General features: G+C 42.0%; 2 protein-coding genes across 2 annotated transcripts; both read left to right on the top strand.

Annotated features, from left to right (window-relative positions):
• The first annotated feature begins 2,211 nt into the window (after positions 1 to 2,211).
• Positions 2,212 to 3,786, top strand: LOC147517573 (uncharacterized). Its single transcript, XM_086593637.1, has 2 exons — positions 2,212 to 2,692; positions 3,023 to 3,786. Exons 1-2 carry the CDS (start codon positions 2,212 to 2,214, stop codon positions 3,784 to 3,786), a joined length of 1,245 nt encoding a protein of 414 aa, XP_086449763.1.
• A 1,653-nt stretch (positions 3,787 to 5,439) lies between these two features.
• On the top strand, positions 5,440 to 6,261 carry LOC147517572 (uncharacterized). The gene has a single exon (XM_086593636.1). It carries the CDS (start codon positions 5,440 to 5,442, stop codon positions 6,259 to 6,261), a length of 822 nt encoding a protein of 273 aa, XP_086449762.1.
• Positions 6,262 to 17,478: the final 11,217 nt, after the last annotated feature.

Below are 17,478 nucleotides of genomic sequence, written 5' to 3'. Positions count from 1 at the left end.
TTTGACGTGGGGGTGTGTCTGAAAATACATTTGGCTTCCTCATCTCATATATGATAAGCATGCACCATAATATTTTTGTTTCTTTAATTTTTCATTCTTCAAACCTCAAATGCAATTGCATTTATTTTATACAGGCATTTGTGGGTGTGGCAGAAAATCTAAATGCCATCGTTGTTGCCTTTAGGGGTACTCAAGAACACAGGTATTTGACTGGCTTCCTTAACAGAATAATATTAAGTCATATATATATATATATAAAATAATAATATATATATATATATATATATTATTTTTTATTTTTTAGAAGACATGTGACTTACACACTTTATTTTTATTAAGAAAGAATCTGTCTGACTCGCAAACACTTGATAATACACGATTGCAAAGGAAGTTTAGGTTAGATAGTTTAAAAGAAGGAAAAAAAAGGAAGAAGAAAGAAGATGCAAGAAACAAGCAGAAAGATGAGAAAATTCTCATTCCTTCAAAAGAAGAGAGAAGGACATAGGCAAGGGAGAAAAATTTAATTATCATTGTCTAATTGGTTATCGATGGACACTTGCCCGAGTAATGTTAAGGGTTAATGAAAAGAAAACTATGATAAACTTGTCTTAAGAACATATATTACATGTTTAAATGAATACTAGGGATTGGGATGACCCAACGATGGGCATTAAGTTCTTCTTGTTATCCTAAGGCATTCAAGGACAGGTAAGTAGTTATTCTAACTAAATTATAACCATGATTGGCTCATTGTAGGTTCGTTAGAAGTTTAAGAGTACTTGTTATAGTTGGGCACATCTGTAGTTCTTAATTTTGAATAAATTGAAGACTTTAAGTTCCAATTGTTTTATGGTTGTAGGAATTTACTTGAATCAGGGTGGGACTTATTTTGAGAAGTTGAGAGATTTTTCATGCTGTCCGGTTTGATCTTTCTTTGTAGTGGGTTTTCTCTTCCCTTTGATATGTACCTTGGATTCACATGGTATGGTGCACATTTGTTTTGACTTCTCATGATATACTTTTAAATATCTAAGTTGGTATTTGTTTGGTTTTTTTGTGGCATCAATGTAGTTGAGCACATGGGCAGACCACTTGTGATGTGTTGATGTAGTTGTGTTGTCGCATCTTAGGTCCATAGGTATGACTTGTTGAAAATATTTTTACATTGCATATTTTAGTGGTTTTTAATTTTAGTTACTTATGTCTATCTTTTTCTTTTTGGGTACCAGGTTGGTCGATCAGATGCCATATGATTAGGATGGGTAGATGTTGTTCAAGTTTGAGGAATATGCACATTTGTTGATTTTGCTAAGTTCTAGTTTTTTTTAAATTTGCCTAAATAAGTTGATAGTTGTGGAAATTTTGTAAGAAGGTGTATTGGCAAAGTCCTATGTGGTTGTGTGAAATACTTTTGCAGTGGATGATTTTATTTAATGAAATTAATTAATATATTTTGTTATGATTATTGTGAATTGATATGGGGTTGCTATATTTTATCTACTAAGTTGCATTTGGCACAATCTGTAAATAAAAAAGAAACAAAATCGTGGAGACATCTAATGTAGTTAAAATCACTTTTTGCCATGGCAAACACCCTTTTCGCAATGCTTTAGATGCAATTGAAGACTTAAACCTTTTGCAACGAACAAAGTGTAGCTAAAAAGTTGTTATTTGCAACACCTCAAAGCGTAGCTAAAGGTATGTTTTTTGCCACGTTAGATGGTGTTGTTACAAGTTATCATTTGCAACGCCAGTTGTTGCTAAAAAGATGAAATATTTTCAAATCAATTAAGTTTGAAAAATAGAAATAGCGACGAGGATAAAATAGTAGCAACGACAATTGGCGTTGCAAAAGTTTGGCAGCTTTTGCAACACCCTATATTGCGTTGCAATCTAGCTTTTGTGACCCACTTTTTAGCAACGCCTTTGTGACTCCCAGTTTGGCATTGCAATTGGCCTATTGCAATGCTTTTCATGACTTTTAGCGACGGTATATGGCGTTGCAGCAAACCCCTTCTGTTGTAGTGAGGGCTGAGGAAAGAGAGAGAAATTGCTGAGAAGGGAGGGAGAGTGAAAGAGAGTGAGGAGTCGGAGAACGGAGGAGAGGAGCCGGACCTCGTGGACAACCCAGTGGCTAGAATTACAATGGAGCAAGTCCAAGAAATGATAAATCAGGATCGGGAGGCGAACCTTTAACAAGCGAAGACTCACATGGGAGCGGCTAGTCAGGTGGTAGCCGGTTTGAATCGTAATCCATTGGTGGACGCTATATGGACGTCAGAGGTGCCAAAACGATTCAACCAACCTAGGTTCGAAAGGTACGATGGCAAGGGGGATCCAGCTGATCACATTCATCACTTTAGGCAACAGATGCCGCTTTGGCAAGAGGTGCGGTATGATGGATTGCGGTGCATGATGTTCCTGGCAAGTTTGAAAGGAGGAGCTTCAGACTGGTACTATCGACTACCTTCGCGGAGTATAAATAACTTTCAGGAGTTAGAGCAGGCATTTATAGACCATTTTATACACCAGAAGAGGAGTGTGGTGGATATCGCGGCACTGTTTAACGTTAGGCAGCGGTCATCTAAGTCGGTGAGGGAGTACCTGTGTAGGTTCAAGGCCGAGACCTTAAAGGTAGAGAATTTGGATGAAAGGACAGCGGTGATAGCGTTTGAAAGGGGACTGCGGCCAGGTACGAGAGTACATCAGTCAGTGGCTAAGAATGAGATCGCGACTTTGCACGAATTATATCCGTGAGTGGAAAAGTACATCAAATATGAGGATACGAGGCAGAAGGAGTCCAGAAGGTCAGGAAAGGCAGTGTTGTCATTAGAAAAGAATGGAGACCATAGAAAGGTAAAGCCGTCAGACAAGGGAGGGGGAGGGTACAACAGATACTCTTCGCGGCCGGAGAGGAGTAGGGAAGGGGCGAGAAGGGAGAACAGAGAAAGGAAGCCTTACCGCGAACCTGAGTATACGTCGTTGAATAAGCCATTGAGTGAAATTCTGCTGTTGATAAAAGGTAGGCCGGGGTATGAGGGACCGCGAAGTATACCGATCGAGATGCCAAACAAACCGTATTGTGCGTACCATCAGGTAAGGAACCACGAGACTGATGATTGCTATGCGTTAAAATGGCTGGTTCAGAGGTTAGTTGAAAGGGGAATGATGAGAGAATTTGTAGCGGGTGCCCCGAATGAGGAGCAAATGCTGGCACAGGGAAGAATATTGGGGACCATCAATGTTATTTACAGCGGGGAGACTCTGAGTCATAACGCTTACCGAGAAAAGATAAGAAGAACTGCGAGTATTCAACAGATCAATGAAGCTACTGGGGTTCTATGGCCGAAGTCATGGTCAGCGGAAGGAGTTGATCGGATCGTGTTCACTAGCGCGGACCTGAAAGTTATTGATTCACCCCATAAGGACGCGTTGGTAATCACAGTGGCGATGGGAAATTACATGGTCAAAAGGGTGTTAATCGATTGCGGGTGTGCAGTGGATTTATTATTCAATGGAGCCTTGGAGGAGATGAGAATTGATCCCAGACAGCTCAAAGCGCCGCGAACCAATTTATATGGGTTTAATGGAAGTGTGACGGAGCCGATGGGAGAACTTTTGCTGCCGGTAACTACGGGGCCGGTGACAGTGTTTACTCAGTTTATGGTGGTGGATGCCAGTTCCCAATACAATGCAATTATGGGGAGGCGATGGATCCACGAGATGAAGGCAGTACCATCCACCTACTACCAGGTAATACGATTCCCCACCCCAACGGGGATGTAAGAGGTCCGTGGCGACCAGGTGGCAGCCAAGAATAGCCACCAGGGGACGGTGAAACGAATGGTGTGCAGATTTGAAGGAGAGTCCTCAAACCCAAGGAAGAGGCAAGCATAACAATTACAAATCGCGGCCACGGACAAGGAAGTGGAGCTCGCTATGGGGCTGAAGACTCTGGATGAGATAGAGGTAGTAAACCTGGGGGAAGGGGAGGAAGAGAAATTCACATCAGTACGGTCTGCTTTGTCGGATGAGTGGAAGGGAAAGTTAATACAGTGTCTAACAGAGAATAAAGACGTGTTCGCCTGGGCAATTGAGGATATCACGGGTTTGGATCCAGACTTCGCATGCCATCGGCTGCACATGAAGGAGGACGCGAGGCCAGTGAGACAGAAAATGAGGAGCGTGAGACCGAGGTTCGCCGAAGGAATTCGGGAGGAGGTGGCGAAGCTGAAAGGGGCAGGAATAATTAGAGAGGTTGAGTTCATGGACTGGCTATCTAATGTAGTCGCGATACCCAAAAAGAACGACAAGGTATGGATGTGTGTGGATTTTACAGACGTCAACACAGAATGCCCTAAAGACAGTTATCCTATGCCACGCGTTGACGAATTAGTGGACAGAACAGCGGGGTTCAAGGTATTCTCATTCATGGATGCATTTATGGGGTATAATCAGGCTGCGATGCATGGACCAGATCAGGAAAAGACATCCTTTGTGGTAGAAGGTGGCACCTATTGTTATACGAGGATGCCGTTTGGATTGAAGAATGCTGGGGCCACCTTCCAACGGGTGGGAGAAAATATGTTTGAGAATAAGATACGAAAGGGAATTGAAATATACATAGACGATATAGTAGAAAAGAGTATGTCGGAGGAAGAACACTTGGAGGGACTGAGGGAAACATTCAGCATACTGCAAAGACATAATCTAAAGCTCAATCCAGAGAAGTGTACAGTTGGAGTGACTATCGGGAAATTCTTGGGGTACATTGTTACACACCGGGGCATAGAGACGAACCCCGAACAAATAAGGTCTCTTGTGTAAATGCCTTCTCCTTAGAACATTAAGGAGGTGCAGCGATTAGCAGGTAGGGTCACGACACTAAACAGATTCATTTCAAAGTCGTCCGATAAATGCCAGCCGCTATATCGATTATTGAGAAGCACCCCGGATTTTGTGTGGACGCCGGAATGTGAAAAGGCCTTTCAGGAATTGAAGAGTTATCTAGACAAGGCCCCGTTGTTGTCACGACCGGAACAGGGCGAGAAACTATATCTTTATTTGGGGGTTACCGAGTATGCGATCAGCTCAGTCCTCGTCAGAGTAGTGGACAAGGTGGAAAAGCCGGTATATTTTCAAAGCAAGACTTTGTTAGATGCCGAGACCCGATACAGTAAAGTGGAAAAGTATGCCTTAGCAGTGATATTCTCGGCTCTGAAATTGAAACCTTACTTCGAGGCACATTCTGTAGTGGTGGTGACTAACCTGCCACTCAAGCAGGCGCTAAAGGCAAAAAAATCTGGAAGAATGCTTAAGTGGGCGGTAATGTTGGGTTCTTATGAAATCCAGTATCAGATCAGAACCGCGGAAAAGGCGTAAGCAGTGGCAGAGTTTTTAGCGGAATTTCCAGCTGAAGACCCCACTTGGGGGGAAGAAATGCTCATGGAGCCCGAGCGAGAGGGAGTGGAGTGGGACCCTTTGGACCCATGGGACGAGCGGAATGGATGGAGGGTGTTCGCGGACGGGTCGGCCACAGATGCGTGCAGCGGAATAGGTATCGTATTGGTTACGCCGGATAATAACAGAATAGAACACACTATGAAGTTGGGGTTCGTGGCGTCCAATAATGAAACAGAATATGAGGCTGTGATAGCAGGACTGAAAATGGCAGAGGATCTGGGGGTGAAGGAGTTGACAGTGTATTCGAATTCGAACTTGGTGGTGTGCCAAGCAAACGGAGGTTTTGCTGCGCGATGTCCTCGAATGGTGAGATACTTGGAGGTACTGAAACGTAGAGCAGCGAAGTTCACAAAGATCAGATTCGTGCATTTGGGCCACAGAGAGAATAGGCATGCGGATGCCCTAGCCTACGTAGCCGCGGCTATTCCAGGATTAGAGGAAAAGACTATCAAGGTAGGGAAGCTAACGAAACTGAGTACTGAAGAAACAGAAGAGGTGTTTCACATCGCCGCCGAGGATGGGGGATGGATGGATCCTATCAAGCATTTTTTGTCTGGGGAAGAGGTGAACGACAAGAAAGAGAAGAGAAGACTGGAGCAGATGTCACAGAGGTACACCTTGCTGGGGGGTGAGTTGTATCGAAAGAACTTTGATGGGCCATTGCTAAAGTGTCTGAGTCCGCGATTGGCACAGGAAGTATTAGTAGAGCTTCATGAGGGAGACTGTAGGAGTCACTCAGCGGGGAGAACCACGGCACACCGGTTGTTAACTCAGGGGTATTTTTGGCCTCACATGTAAAGGGATGCCATGGCGTTTGCTAAAAAATGCGAGAAATGCCAGAAGTTCGCTCAGCTGATATTCGCACCAGCAAAACTGGTGCATAACGTGTCCAGTCCTTGGTCATTCGCCATGTGGGCCATGGATATAGTAGAACCGCTGCCCATGGGTAGCGACAAGAGGAGATACATGCTCGCAACCACAGACTACTTCACTAAGTGGATAGAGGTAGTGTCGCTGCAACAGATAAAAGAGGAACAAGTGATCAAGTTTCTATGGGAGAACATCATTTGCCGGTTTGGGTTACCATACGCTATCATTGTGGACAACGGAACACAGTTCACTGGGTCAAAGGTGAAGAATTTTCTGCAAGCGTACCATGTGAAACAAGGTTTTTCAGCCCCTTACAATCCAGAGGGAAACGGGCAAGCTGAGTCATCCAACAAGACTATAATGAACAATCTCAAGAAGAAACTGGAGGATAAGAAGGGGGTTTGGGCTGATGAGTTGAATCATGTGCTGTGGGCGTATCAGACTACCCCGGACTACCACTAGGGAAACTCCATTCTCCTTAGCCTACGGCATAGAGGCAGTAATTCCTTCGGAAATGGTGGCATCCACAACACGGACCAGGGCTGTGGAGGAGGGTATGAATTGGGGCATACTATCTAGGGATTTAAATCTAGCAGAGGAGAGGAGGGACTCCGTGCGCATCAGGTTAGAAGAATATCATCACTACTAAAAATATGATTATTTGCCACGGTTAGTTATGGTGGCAAAAAGCCCAAAAATTTGTGGCAACATGTGTTTTGCCACGAAAAAACTTTTAGCCTCGCTCGAGGCAAAAAAGGGTGTGGAAAGAAGTTTGTTGCTATGACTTTTGCCACCGCTACAAGAAAATGAACATTTAGCCGCGACCATGTCGTGGCAAGACATTGTTTTTTATTTGAATTAGTTTAATTATCAAAATAAATTAATTTCTTTTTGTCACAGGTACGATCACTGCGAAAAGTATTTATTGCCACAAGTCGTGGCAATAAATGTTTCTTCCGCCATTATTTTTGGTTCTTTTTTGCTGCAAATGCCCGTGACAAGACATTTTTTTTTTTTTTCAACAAATGGTCGCGGCAAGACATTACTTTTTTTTTTTTTTTGCAACAAATGGCCGCGGCAAGACATTACTTTTGGGTTTTTTTTTTTTTGCATCAAATGGTCGTGGCAAGACATTACTTTTGGGTTTTTTTTTATAGCAAATGGCCGTGGCAAAAAGTGTTGTATATATATATAATAATAATAATAATAATAATTTGTGTACTAAAACAACATAGAGCTATGAATGAGAATCTAAACTGAAATTTCATTTCACATGGAAACTATATAAACCAATTCCAATCACTACCAAAAATAAGAGAAACAACAATCCATCTTTGGAGTATTTCGGTATCACACAAACAAAAGTATCAAAATATCTATACAAAAAATCTTTGTGATGGAAGTTCAAAATCCAACAGTACGCATGCACAATAGTACCATATTCCGCCTACTAGCGCCAAAATCGCAAAAACCACGAAGTTCGGATCATGCATGTACAAGAAGCCATTGATGTACATTTATTTTCTGCGTAAACAAACAACAAGAAAAGTTTATAAATAACAAGAAAGACATAAACCGAAAACAATAATTAAAGATTTATCACTCCAACAGTGCCTAGTCATCTACCAAGCTTAACATATGCTTTATTAGTATTGACTCCATAAACCAAAATATTCACTATAAGTTTTGTAGCTATTTCATACCTAAGAACTGAAAGACCAAGGATGATAACCACTCCCCGCCCTTTTTTTCTCACCTGCCCAAAGGAAAAAAGAACAAGTCAAGACTGATCACTACTTGTAACATATCTAGAATTCTAGATTCTAGACAAAACAGAGTAGATGTAGACGCAATTCCATTATTAGAAATTGATTAATACAGATGAATAATATTATAATGTAGCAAACACATAGATTATGACGTAGTTGACAGTACCTAATAATCGGCCTTGAACCCTATCAGTTATTTTACTTTAAGAGCATCTTTAGGAGAGCAACCAAAAAAACATCAAAATTTTGAACCAAAAAAACACCAAGCAACTTTAGGAGCAACATCAAAAAAATACCAAGCAACTACGCGGTTTTGGCAAAACCGCGTCATTAAAGCCTAACTAACAGGCCCAAGACCACGCAGTTTTGCCAAAACCGCACGGTGTTCTCAAAACCGCGTGCTACTATTATATAATCAGGACTAAAGCCGCGCGGTTCAATCACTTTCAACTCTTTTCTCAATTATAAACCCTCTCCTTAGTTAAAAAAAAAAAAAAAACCTACCTAAACTTTTGAAATTTTATATGGATCCTTTTGAACCTTTCGACGGTGATGATTGGCAATACACAAATGACATTGGCGATGAGGGAGACGAATCCGAGGAAGTACAATACGGTGGGGGAGAAGAACTCGAGGATGTCATGCCGACTGATAGACATCTCTATGTACTGGAGTATCAGATGAACGACTTCGATTGGCAATTTGCACCTGGAGAAGCACTTGATATGAAAGTTGTGTCTTCTACACGTGACCCAAAACACGTGTCGAGTGCAGTGACTAATACTCAAGTAATTAATTAGTTTTGATTAAATATTTTGAATATTAATTAATTGAGTTGGACCAATTAATTATTTATCTTATACGCATTATTATTTTTTTTTTATAATATCAGCATGTTATTGACTACTGAGTTAGATCGGCTTTACTTGGTGTTAGAGAGTGGTGGAAGGTTATTAGGAGTTTGGATGAGTTTGTACATATTAGAGATAGTATTTTGTATACACCTTTGGGTATTTTGATTGATGCAGATTATGAGAAGGCTGATTGGGCAGTGGTCATAGCTTTAGTAGAAAGATGGTGGAGTAGAACTCATACATTTCATTTCCCTTGTGCGGAGTTAGGGTTCACACCACTAGACTTCACTATGATTTCTGGGTTGAGTATCGGTATAGGCCAACCGATACCTTTTCATACAAATTATGAGAATATGGATAGTATGCTTATGAGTTTTCCTCGTTTGGGTGCGGATGCTTATGATTCTTCTGGGATTAAGCTATCTCATATTAAGACTACATATATGGAACCCCTCTTGCATCCTGATACACGAGCGGAGTTAGCTTTGACTGTTCTACCGGGTAGTGAGGGTGCTGATTAGTATGTTAGGGCTTTTTTGATGTTTTTTATTAGGCATGTTTTGTTTCCCAATGGTCATTCTACGGTACGACTGAGATATTATGTTTATGTATCTGATTTGCATACTATGAGAGATTATGACTTGGGTAGCTCAGTATATGCCACATTGATATCGGCGTTAGATAAAGCTTCACAGACATTCGGAAGTAGAAGTCCTCAGATTGCAGGATTCACGGGACTTTTAGAGATTTGGTTTTATGAGTACTTTCGATGTCTTTGTCCTAACATAGATATGATTGCTGATACTCGCCCTAGATTTGCTAGTTGGTCAGGGCCTCACTTGACTCGTAACAGAGGGCAGATTAGGAATAATATCTGTATGGCTCATGCTCAGATTGATATTAGATCATTGTTATCTATTGAGTGGAGACCTTGGCGTTTGTCTACTGCCTTTGACGATCCAGTTGTATAGCATGCTTGTGTGTTGTCACGTCACAGAGTTGTTTTGCCGCGACGTGGATTTGTCGAGTTTGGTACCGCGTGGCGGCGGATGTTGGAGGCGGATGATTTGGACGTTATGGAGTTCCATGTGCTCCCATGCCAGATGTTAGTGATGCGAAGTCGTAGGGTAGAACTCATATTCATGAAGTTCATGCTAGTTGTGGTCCTTGGCCAGATGCATCTTCTTTTGTTGTTGAGCAGACTGCTGATCAGTATTATAGATGGTAGAACCGTGTCTCCATGGGTCCGTTGTTGCCTCCTGTTGGTCGGGCTAGCAACTTCGAGTTTGTGGGCCTGGAAGGGATGAGACGTGAGCCATGTATTCCTCATCCGCCACAGCCTGTTTACAACCCACAACCTTTGAATGCATATCATCCATCCCTCGTGGTTCCGCGGTAATCCTTAGATGTTTGCCGTGTGTGTAGGGCGATGGGGAGCCTACTTATATTTCCATTCCCCGAGGTGCCTCATGCATGCTTTCGTTTCTCGAAGTTAGAGCCGCGATATTGATCAGATATACCATGGTGAGTTTAATTGTTTTATTTATCTTCTTCATTATATATATAATATGTACTCACACTGTATTTTATTGGATTTTTAGGCTGAGGTTCTAGAAAGATATGAGAACCAGGTTCTTATGTTTGATATGATGAGGACTGCCCTGTATCATTATAGCCAAGAAAGAGAGGAGGCATATTCTCAGACATATCAGCAATCCCAGCGTGCGTATGACGAGACTCAGAAAGCGTATGAGGATATACAGCAAGTGCACACGCAGCAACATCAGGGATATTAGGAACTTCAGGCTGAAGTAGTTAACTTCCGTGCAGACAGAGAAGATCATAATTCTCAGATTAGGAACTTAGAGGAGCAGCTTCGGAACGTCCAAATAGAGAGAGGAGAAGGATCGAGTGGTAAGGGGCGTAAGAAGAGAGCTAAATAAATTTGATGTAATATGATAGGTTTTGGATTATTTTGGATATTATATGATTATATCATAATCATAGATTTTGGACTGCATAATCATAATCATAGGTTCTTAATTTCTTTAATTTTTTCGATTTTGAATTACAATTCTTAATTTCTTCAATTGCACAATTGTTAATTTCTTAACTTCTATGCACAACTCATAATTTTTCAAGTTCTATGCACCACAATTCTAATTTTCAGAAAAAACGCACGCGGTTTTGCCAAAACCGCGCGGTGTTTCTCAAACCGCGTAAGTGATTTGATACAGCATCAAACCTGGAACCAAATATTGGTCGATTTGGTGTTTGGTTTGGTATTTTTTTGGTGTTTTCATCAATATGTAGTTCTCCTGAAGTTGAAAAAACACCAAATTCTTTGATGCTAGGTTGATATCACTGCTAAAGATGCTCTAAGTAGTTGAAAACAAAATACTACACAAATAATCACTGCAAATGAAACCAAGGCGTCCTATAGCAAACAGAAGAGACGTGTTCGCAACAACACATCCATGGACGAATGAACATTAAGATTGCTCATGTATTATCAAATTCCACATAGTGCTACTTCCCATGAGCTGGTATCTCATGATAATTAAGCATAAAATGAGTACTTACAAAACCATTTAATTAAATGTAATTAAGATAGCATTTGACAGTAAACAAGTAAATCAATGTAATTAAACAGCTAGCACCATGGCGGGATACTCCATAATAACTTAGAAGGCAAATAAAAAGTGGTAATCTTCAGTCAAGGAAAGATAAGAAGCAGTTCTTTCGAGAGTTACACCTGTGCAACCTCAAGTTGGCTCTAGCAGTACTGGGGTGGTGTACCATAAGTTGCATAACTTTTTTTAATTCCATTAGAGTTCGCACTACAGATTTTTCGTTTTTCTCTTTCCATTTCTTGGAAAGTTACTAGCAGTAATGCCCCTTAATGCTATTTTCCTCTAATAATGGGTGGCGTGGCATCACCACGGAAGATGGATCCCAAAATTGTTTCAATACGCTATTGATGAGAGACACATTCCCATTTTGTAGAACAAATTTTCCTTAATAGAACTTCAACAGTACTTTGTTCCAATATACATAAATATTGAGCACTTTTTTTCCTCATTACATGGGTACAAAAGGAATAATTCATTTACTAAAAATAAATCTCCAACTGAAACTGAGCATAGAATGTCCTTTGAGGAGTGTCGCTATCTGAGTTAGCCCCAAAACTGAATTACTAAATAATTCTTGCATCCTCCAAGCTTCTTTCTTGGGCTGAAATATTAGGTTTTAACAACAGCAATAAGGTGACCAAACATCAATATTCTTTTTTATATTTCATTTCATTTGTATAAATGAAATCATGATGTAATGGGAAAAAGTTTACCAATAACCCCAGCTATAACCATGATATTGCAAGTGATGTGTCTACTCTAGCAAGTTGCGCTTCAAGAAAAGACCATCAGATAGAAATATTACCTATCTGGTATGTCAGCTCAAGGAGAACCTCCCCCGCTCAATACAAACGCTTGAAGTAGACTCTGCAAGCAAAGCATGTGTCCGTTTCCGTGTCCCATTTATCACAATTCATATCTCCGTTGCTCCGGGTTTGGGCTCAATGGTAGTAATTCTTGCACCAGATATCTGAAATAAAGCGTGTAGTTAGTATAAAACAGTGATGCAATATGCATGCATGCATGCATGCATGAATGTTAGAGCACAGAAGAAACCTGGATTATTTGTTTTAAAGAGCTTCCATCCTCTCCATAAATTGACGGAACAATAGCTCGAGGAACAATAACTTCCATAGTAGTGGTGGTAACAACAACCGTAGGCCGGGCTTCCAATCGCATCCACAACAAAAATCATTGACAGCAATATCAGGAGGATCTGCTTGCTAATATTTCAAATAAAAGTATAAAAGAACAGTGTAAGTAATAAAAAAAAGTAAATAAACAAATCCTCCAAATCTTCTTTGAGGAGCACCTCCAGCATACTCTGACATTCCCATTGGTCCACCAACATCAATTACTCCCTAAATCCAAATTAATTAGAAAACTTGTTTGGATTCAACAAAATGGACATCATCTCTAAGCAATATCAAGATAGTCAAATGGGGAATCGTATAAAAGTGAATGGCATTAAGAGTGGGATAAAAAGTAGACACCCGAGGTTCCCATGGCGCTGAAGAATGAATTCTTCCTGAATTATGAGGGGGCCTTATGTGAAAATTTTTGCATAAAAGCGATCGATCATCATGGGGATGAATACGGCCATGTGGATGGATATGCCACCCATATACATTCCGGGAGGTGAAGGTTCCCTCCGTCCCATGTAAGGAAATGGAGGTAATTGATCTGGAAAAGCATGATGTCCAGGTTGATTCATGGAAGGGAATGCAAAGCGCAGGAGATCATGCTGCAACCTAGAGGTTATCTAGAAAAGAGCTTCTTGGACTGACTCAAATTCCCCTGTCATCTATAAGTAGAGTCATGCACATGTTCAAGTTTGTGAATTATGACCAATAACACAACACATACACTTTCTGACAGAACTCACACTGAAATAGTTAGTCACAAACTTGAAAGGTGTTGATAAGAAATAAATGTTTCCAAAAGCTTATCTTTTCAATCCTTCTATTAGTAAACTTAAAAAGTGAAATAAATAATCAGTCTGAGATTATACAGCTCATAATGTATTAACAAAGGCTCATATTAAAAGAATACCTAAACTACTTCCTCGGTTCCTGAAACAAACTTTGGAATCGATCCTTTGGTAATATACTTAATAATGTTTGCCCCAAAGATATATTTCCTCATTTCTGCTATGATGGTACCACCCATTCCGGGGAGGCAACCAATCATTTGGAGGAGAAAATAAGCCTAGATATTACAGGTTTATCATTCTTGTCGCCGTAAAGCCCTTGCTATCCTACCCTACACGAAGAGCGCATCTTGTGTGTGAGAGATCCTATCATCTGGATGCTGCATCTATGAATTATTCATGTTAGCAGTGTCATATTACACTTGCCTTCAATTACTAGATATTCTAACAATTGAAATTAAAACATGACTCGTGACAAATGAAGCTAAAGGGAAAGCATTACCGCTGGTCCAGATATGATTATAAGGCGATCCTCCGAATCAGGACTGCCTTCTAGGATTTTTATGTCACAACCAGTTTCATGTTGTAATATCTTGACGATGGTTCCTCCCTTCCCTATCACCCCTCCTACTCTCATTATGAGACAACATCCGGAAAGTGATGGTTATAAACACATATCTACATCAAGCGCTAAATCTAAAAATAATATATATACACAATTAAACTTTAAATGTAAAGTTTTAATGCACAAGTTCTAAAATTTACCTTTAAATAAGAAGAAAGCTAAAGCTTTAAACTTAAAGCCAAAAGTTTTACCCAAAAATAATATAGACTAGATTAGAAACTCATAAGTATACACTATTCAAATCAAATTTATCTAAAAATCAGGTCAAATGTCATTACAGATCTACATACACAATTAAAAAATGAACGATATAAGAAAGTTGTATAAACTAGTATTACAACCTACAATCTCACAAGTCTCTCCTCTAGTCTTTTTTTCTCTTTTCTCTTTTCTCTCTCCCTTTTTATCCCCCTCTCTCGTCCATGGTCTCTCCTCCTTCCACGTATCGCGGCAGTTACCTTGCAGTTAAGGTTCCGCTCTCCATCTCTCCGTCGCCTCTGGCAGGTTCGTAAGCGGTTGGGATACCGCGGATCTGATCCTGTGCAACCTGTCTCCCCCAGCTATACCGCATCCGGTCCCATTGTTACCACTAACCTCCTACGTCATGTATACGTCCTATACAGATGCCCTCTCTCGGTCGTATTGATGGTCCGCGAACGACAATGGGGCCGAGAACTGCCCGGTCTCATTTCATACCACTTTCTTGGAATACTTCTCTTTCCTGACCCTCCCACTCTGTCCCCCTATCTTCTTTCTCATAGCACGTGCTCCACGTGCTTTCTCTGTACTGCCACCTGGAAATACGGCGCACGCGCCTCGTTTCTTGCCCCTTCGAAAATCGAGACTATACGTGTCCCCATTTCCTTGGTTCTTTGTTGGTTAGTACCCTTATGCCCCTGCCCCTTCAAATCCCGCTCAAATCTCTCTCTCCTCTCAAAACCCTCAAAACCCACAAAAACAGTAAACCCTCACCATCTCTTCAAATTCCCTTTCTTCAAACTCTCCCCTCATCGTCCCCTCATCATTTTCTTCGATAGCTCTCCAGCACAGTTTGGTTCTACGCCCTCCATTGCTTTGGCCCTCTCTCGTTACAGGTTTGTCTTCCCCCTTAAACTGTTTTCTTTTCCTCACATTATTTGTGTATTCACTATTTTTGGAAGGTTTGCTTCCATCAGTTTCTTCTTTCTAAGATTGCGCATCTATCTCTTTGTAAACTTCCCTCTTGGTACTGTTTCCATTATGTCTTCATCGGAATGTGAGGCTATCTCCTCCACCCAATCCTCCGCCACCAAATCCGGTAAATCTAGATCCTCTACCCCTAGATTTAGCCAGCACTCCGTGGACCGATCTGAGTCCCCGACTTCTAATTCCACCGATCCCACCGCTGTTCCATCTACTTCTGGTAGGAAACCTTCTCTGCCTCTACCGCCGTCTTACTACCGCAGACCCAATCTAGATGCCGTTAAAGCCGCTTATGGCATACCTAGTAACATTATTCTTGAACACGTGTCTGGCGTCACCCACTTTCCTCACTTGGTACCACCGCGCCCCGGTTATCTCGTCGCTACTGTAGGACAGATAGCGGTTGGTTTGCATTTCCCCTTGACTTTTCTTGACGTCGAGGTCTGTAACCATTTCAACATTCCTCCGTGCCAAGGCATAGGTAACTTCTGGCGTGTTATGTATGCCGCCAATCACTACAATGTAACTCACTCCCCCAAAATCCAACTCCGCGATATCCTTGCCCACTTCTATATAAAAAAAAGCACTAAACTCGGGAGTGTGGGATATCAATCCTACGCACTGGCCCACAAAAGAAGTCTTTCCTTCTTCACATCACCACTTCTGACAAGGTGTGGCACCAGTACTCGTTGTATGTGTCCGGTAGTTTTTTATCCGCGGACCTCCCTCCGGAAGTTTCTTTGAGGAATCTCCATTTCCTAACAAGTGGTAAGTAAGCCGTTTTGAGTCGCGGTATTTATATCTCACTTGTCGTTAACTTGTCTTTATTCTTGGTGATGTAGGTTGGAGACCCGATTCGCGATCCCAGATATACAACGGTGTTTACTCAGAAATTTTCCAATCCCTCCGCGAACTAGGGAGTGCCCAGTGCGAAGTCCTCGGCATTGATCCGGAAAAAGCCACTCCTCTCTTACTTGACCCTTCTTTAAAAGACATTGGCAAATACCAAGGCCCCCTCTATCGTCTGCCGCCCCCCAAAGAAAGAAATCCCAAACCATCCCCACCTCAAAAAAGAAAGCGCCCGGCCTACAAGTCTTTCAACTATACCACCAAAATCTCTCATTCACGAGCAGTGGCCTAAAACTAAGACCACTACCGCGGAGAACCGTCATCCTTCGTACTCCCGTGTGGCTGAGTGGGAGGACGATTTTGTCCATACTGCCGCCCCCTCTTTCGCTACCAAAATGGACGTGAACAAGTACAAGCTTTGGGACAGCGACTCTGATGGAGATGCGCCTGTGGAAGTGTCGAACAAGAGCCCTCCCACCAAAAGGGCTAAAATTTCTTCCACTGCTCCTCCACCTACCACTGGCCGCAATGAACCTCCGCGGTCTGCTTTATCTTCTCGTCGCCCAAGATAGGAGTCTTCTTCAGCTGGTCATTTAACATCTGGCCCTGTTGAGGTGTGGCATCCCAAGTTCAAGGCTAGGGACCGCGATGTCACTATGCGAGACTCAGCTTTGGAAAATCCAGCTGTTGCCGCCTCCTTATTTTTCAGTTCTTATCTCCCTCAGGATCAAGCTTATGGAGATTCTGGTACCGTTGCTTCCCATAGGGCCTCCATTTACACTGGATGGGAAAAGGTATGTGTTATTGTCTCTATTGCTCATTATCCTTTATGCTACCCTTTAACCCAATATGTCTCTGCAGCTGAGTCTAGATATCGGCTATGTGCTACGCGGCCTTACCAGCACCGTGGAGAACTTGGAGACTACGAAGCAGGAGATACATGGCCCTGATTGCTGGAAAGCAAAGTATGCCACGCTGGAGAAGGAAAGGGACGAGTTACGGATCAAGGCAGTCAAGATCCACAAGGAGCTCCAGGTGGCTGAGGACAAGCACCGCGACTACGTAGCGGGGGTCAATTCTAAAATGGAAAGTCTCAAAGAGACGGAGAGACTTGCCACTCAAGCTGCTGTAGATAAGGCTGTCAAAGAGCCCGCGGATCGATTTCGGAGCCTCGCTGCGAAGAAGATTGCACGGGAATTACAACAGCGACTTGATGATTTCGATCTTGCAGGCCGACTTCTCCCAAAGCCTACCCAAGCATCGCGATACACGCCTTTGGTATCACCAACCGTGCACCGACGAC

This window comes from Coptis chinensis, chromosome 2 (genome assembly GCF_015680905.1).
Source record: "Coptis chinensis isolate HL-2020 chromosome 2, ASM1568090v1, whole genome shotgun sequence".
Classification (NCBI taxonomy): domain Eukaryota; kingdom Viridiplantae; phylum Streptophyta; class Magnoliopsida; order Ranunculales; family Ranunculaceae; genus Coptis; species Coptis chinensis.
The sequence above is the reverse complement of the archived record's forward strand: the minus strand, read 5'-3'. Positions and strand labels throughout refer to the sequence as shown.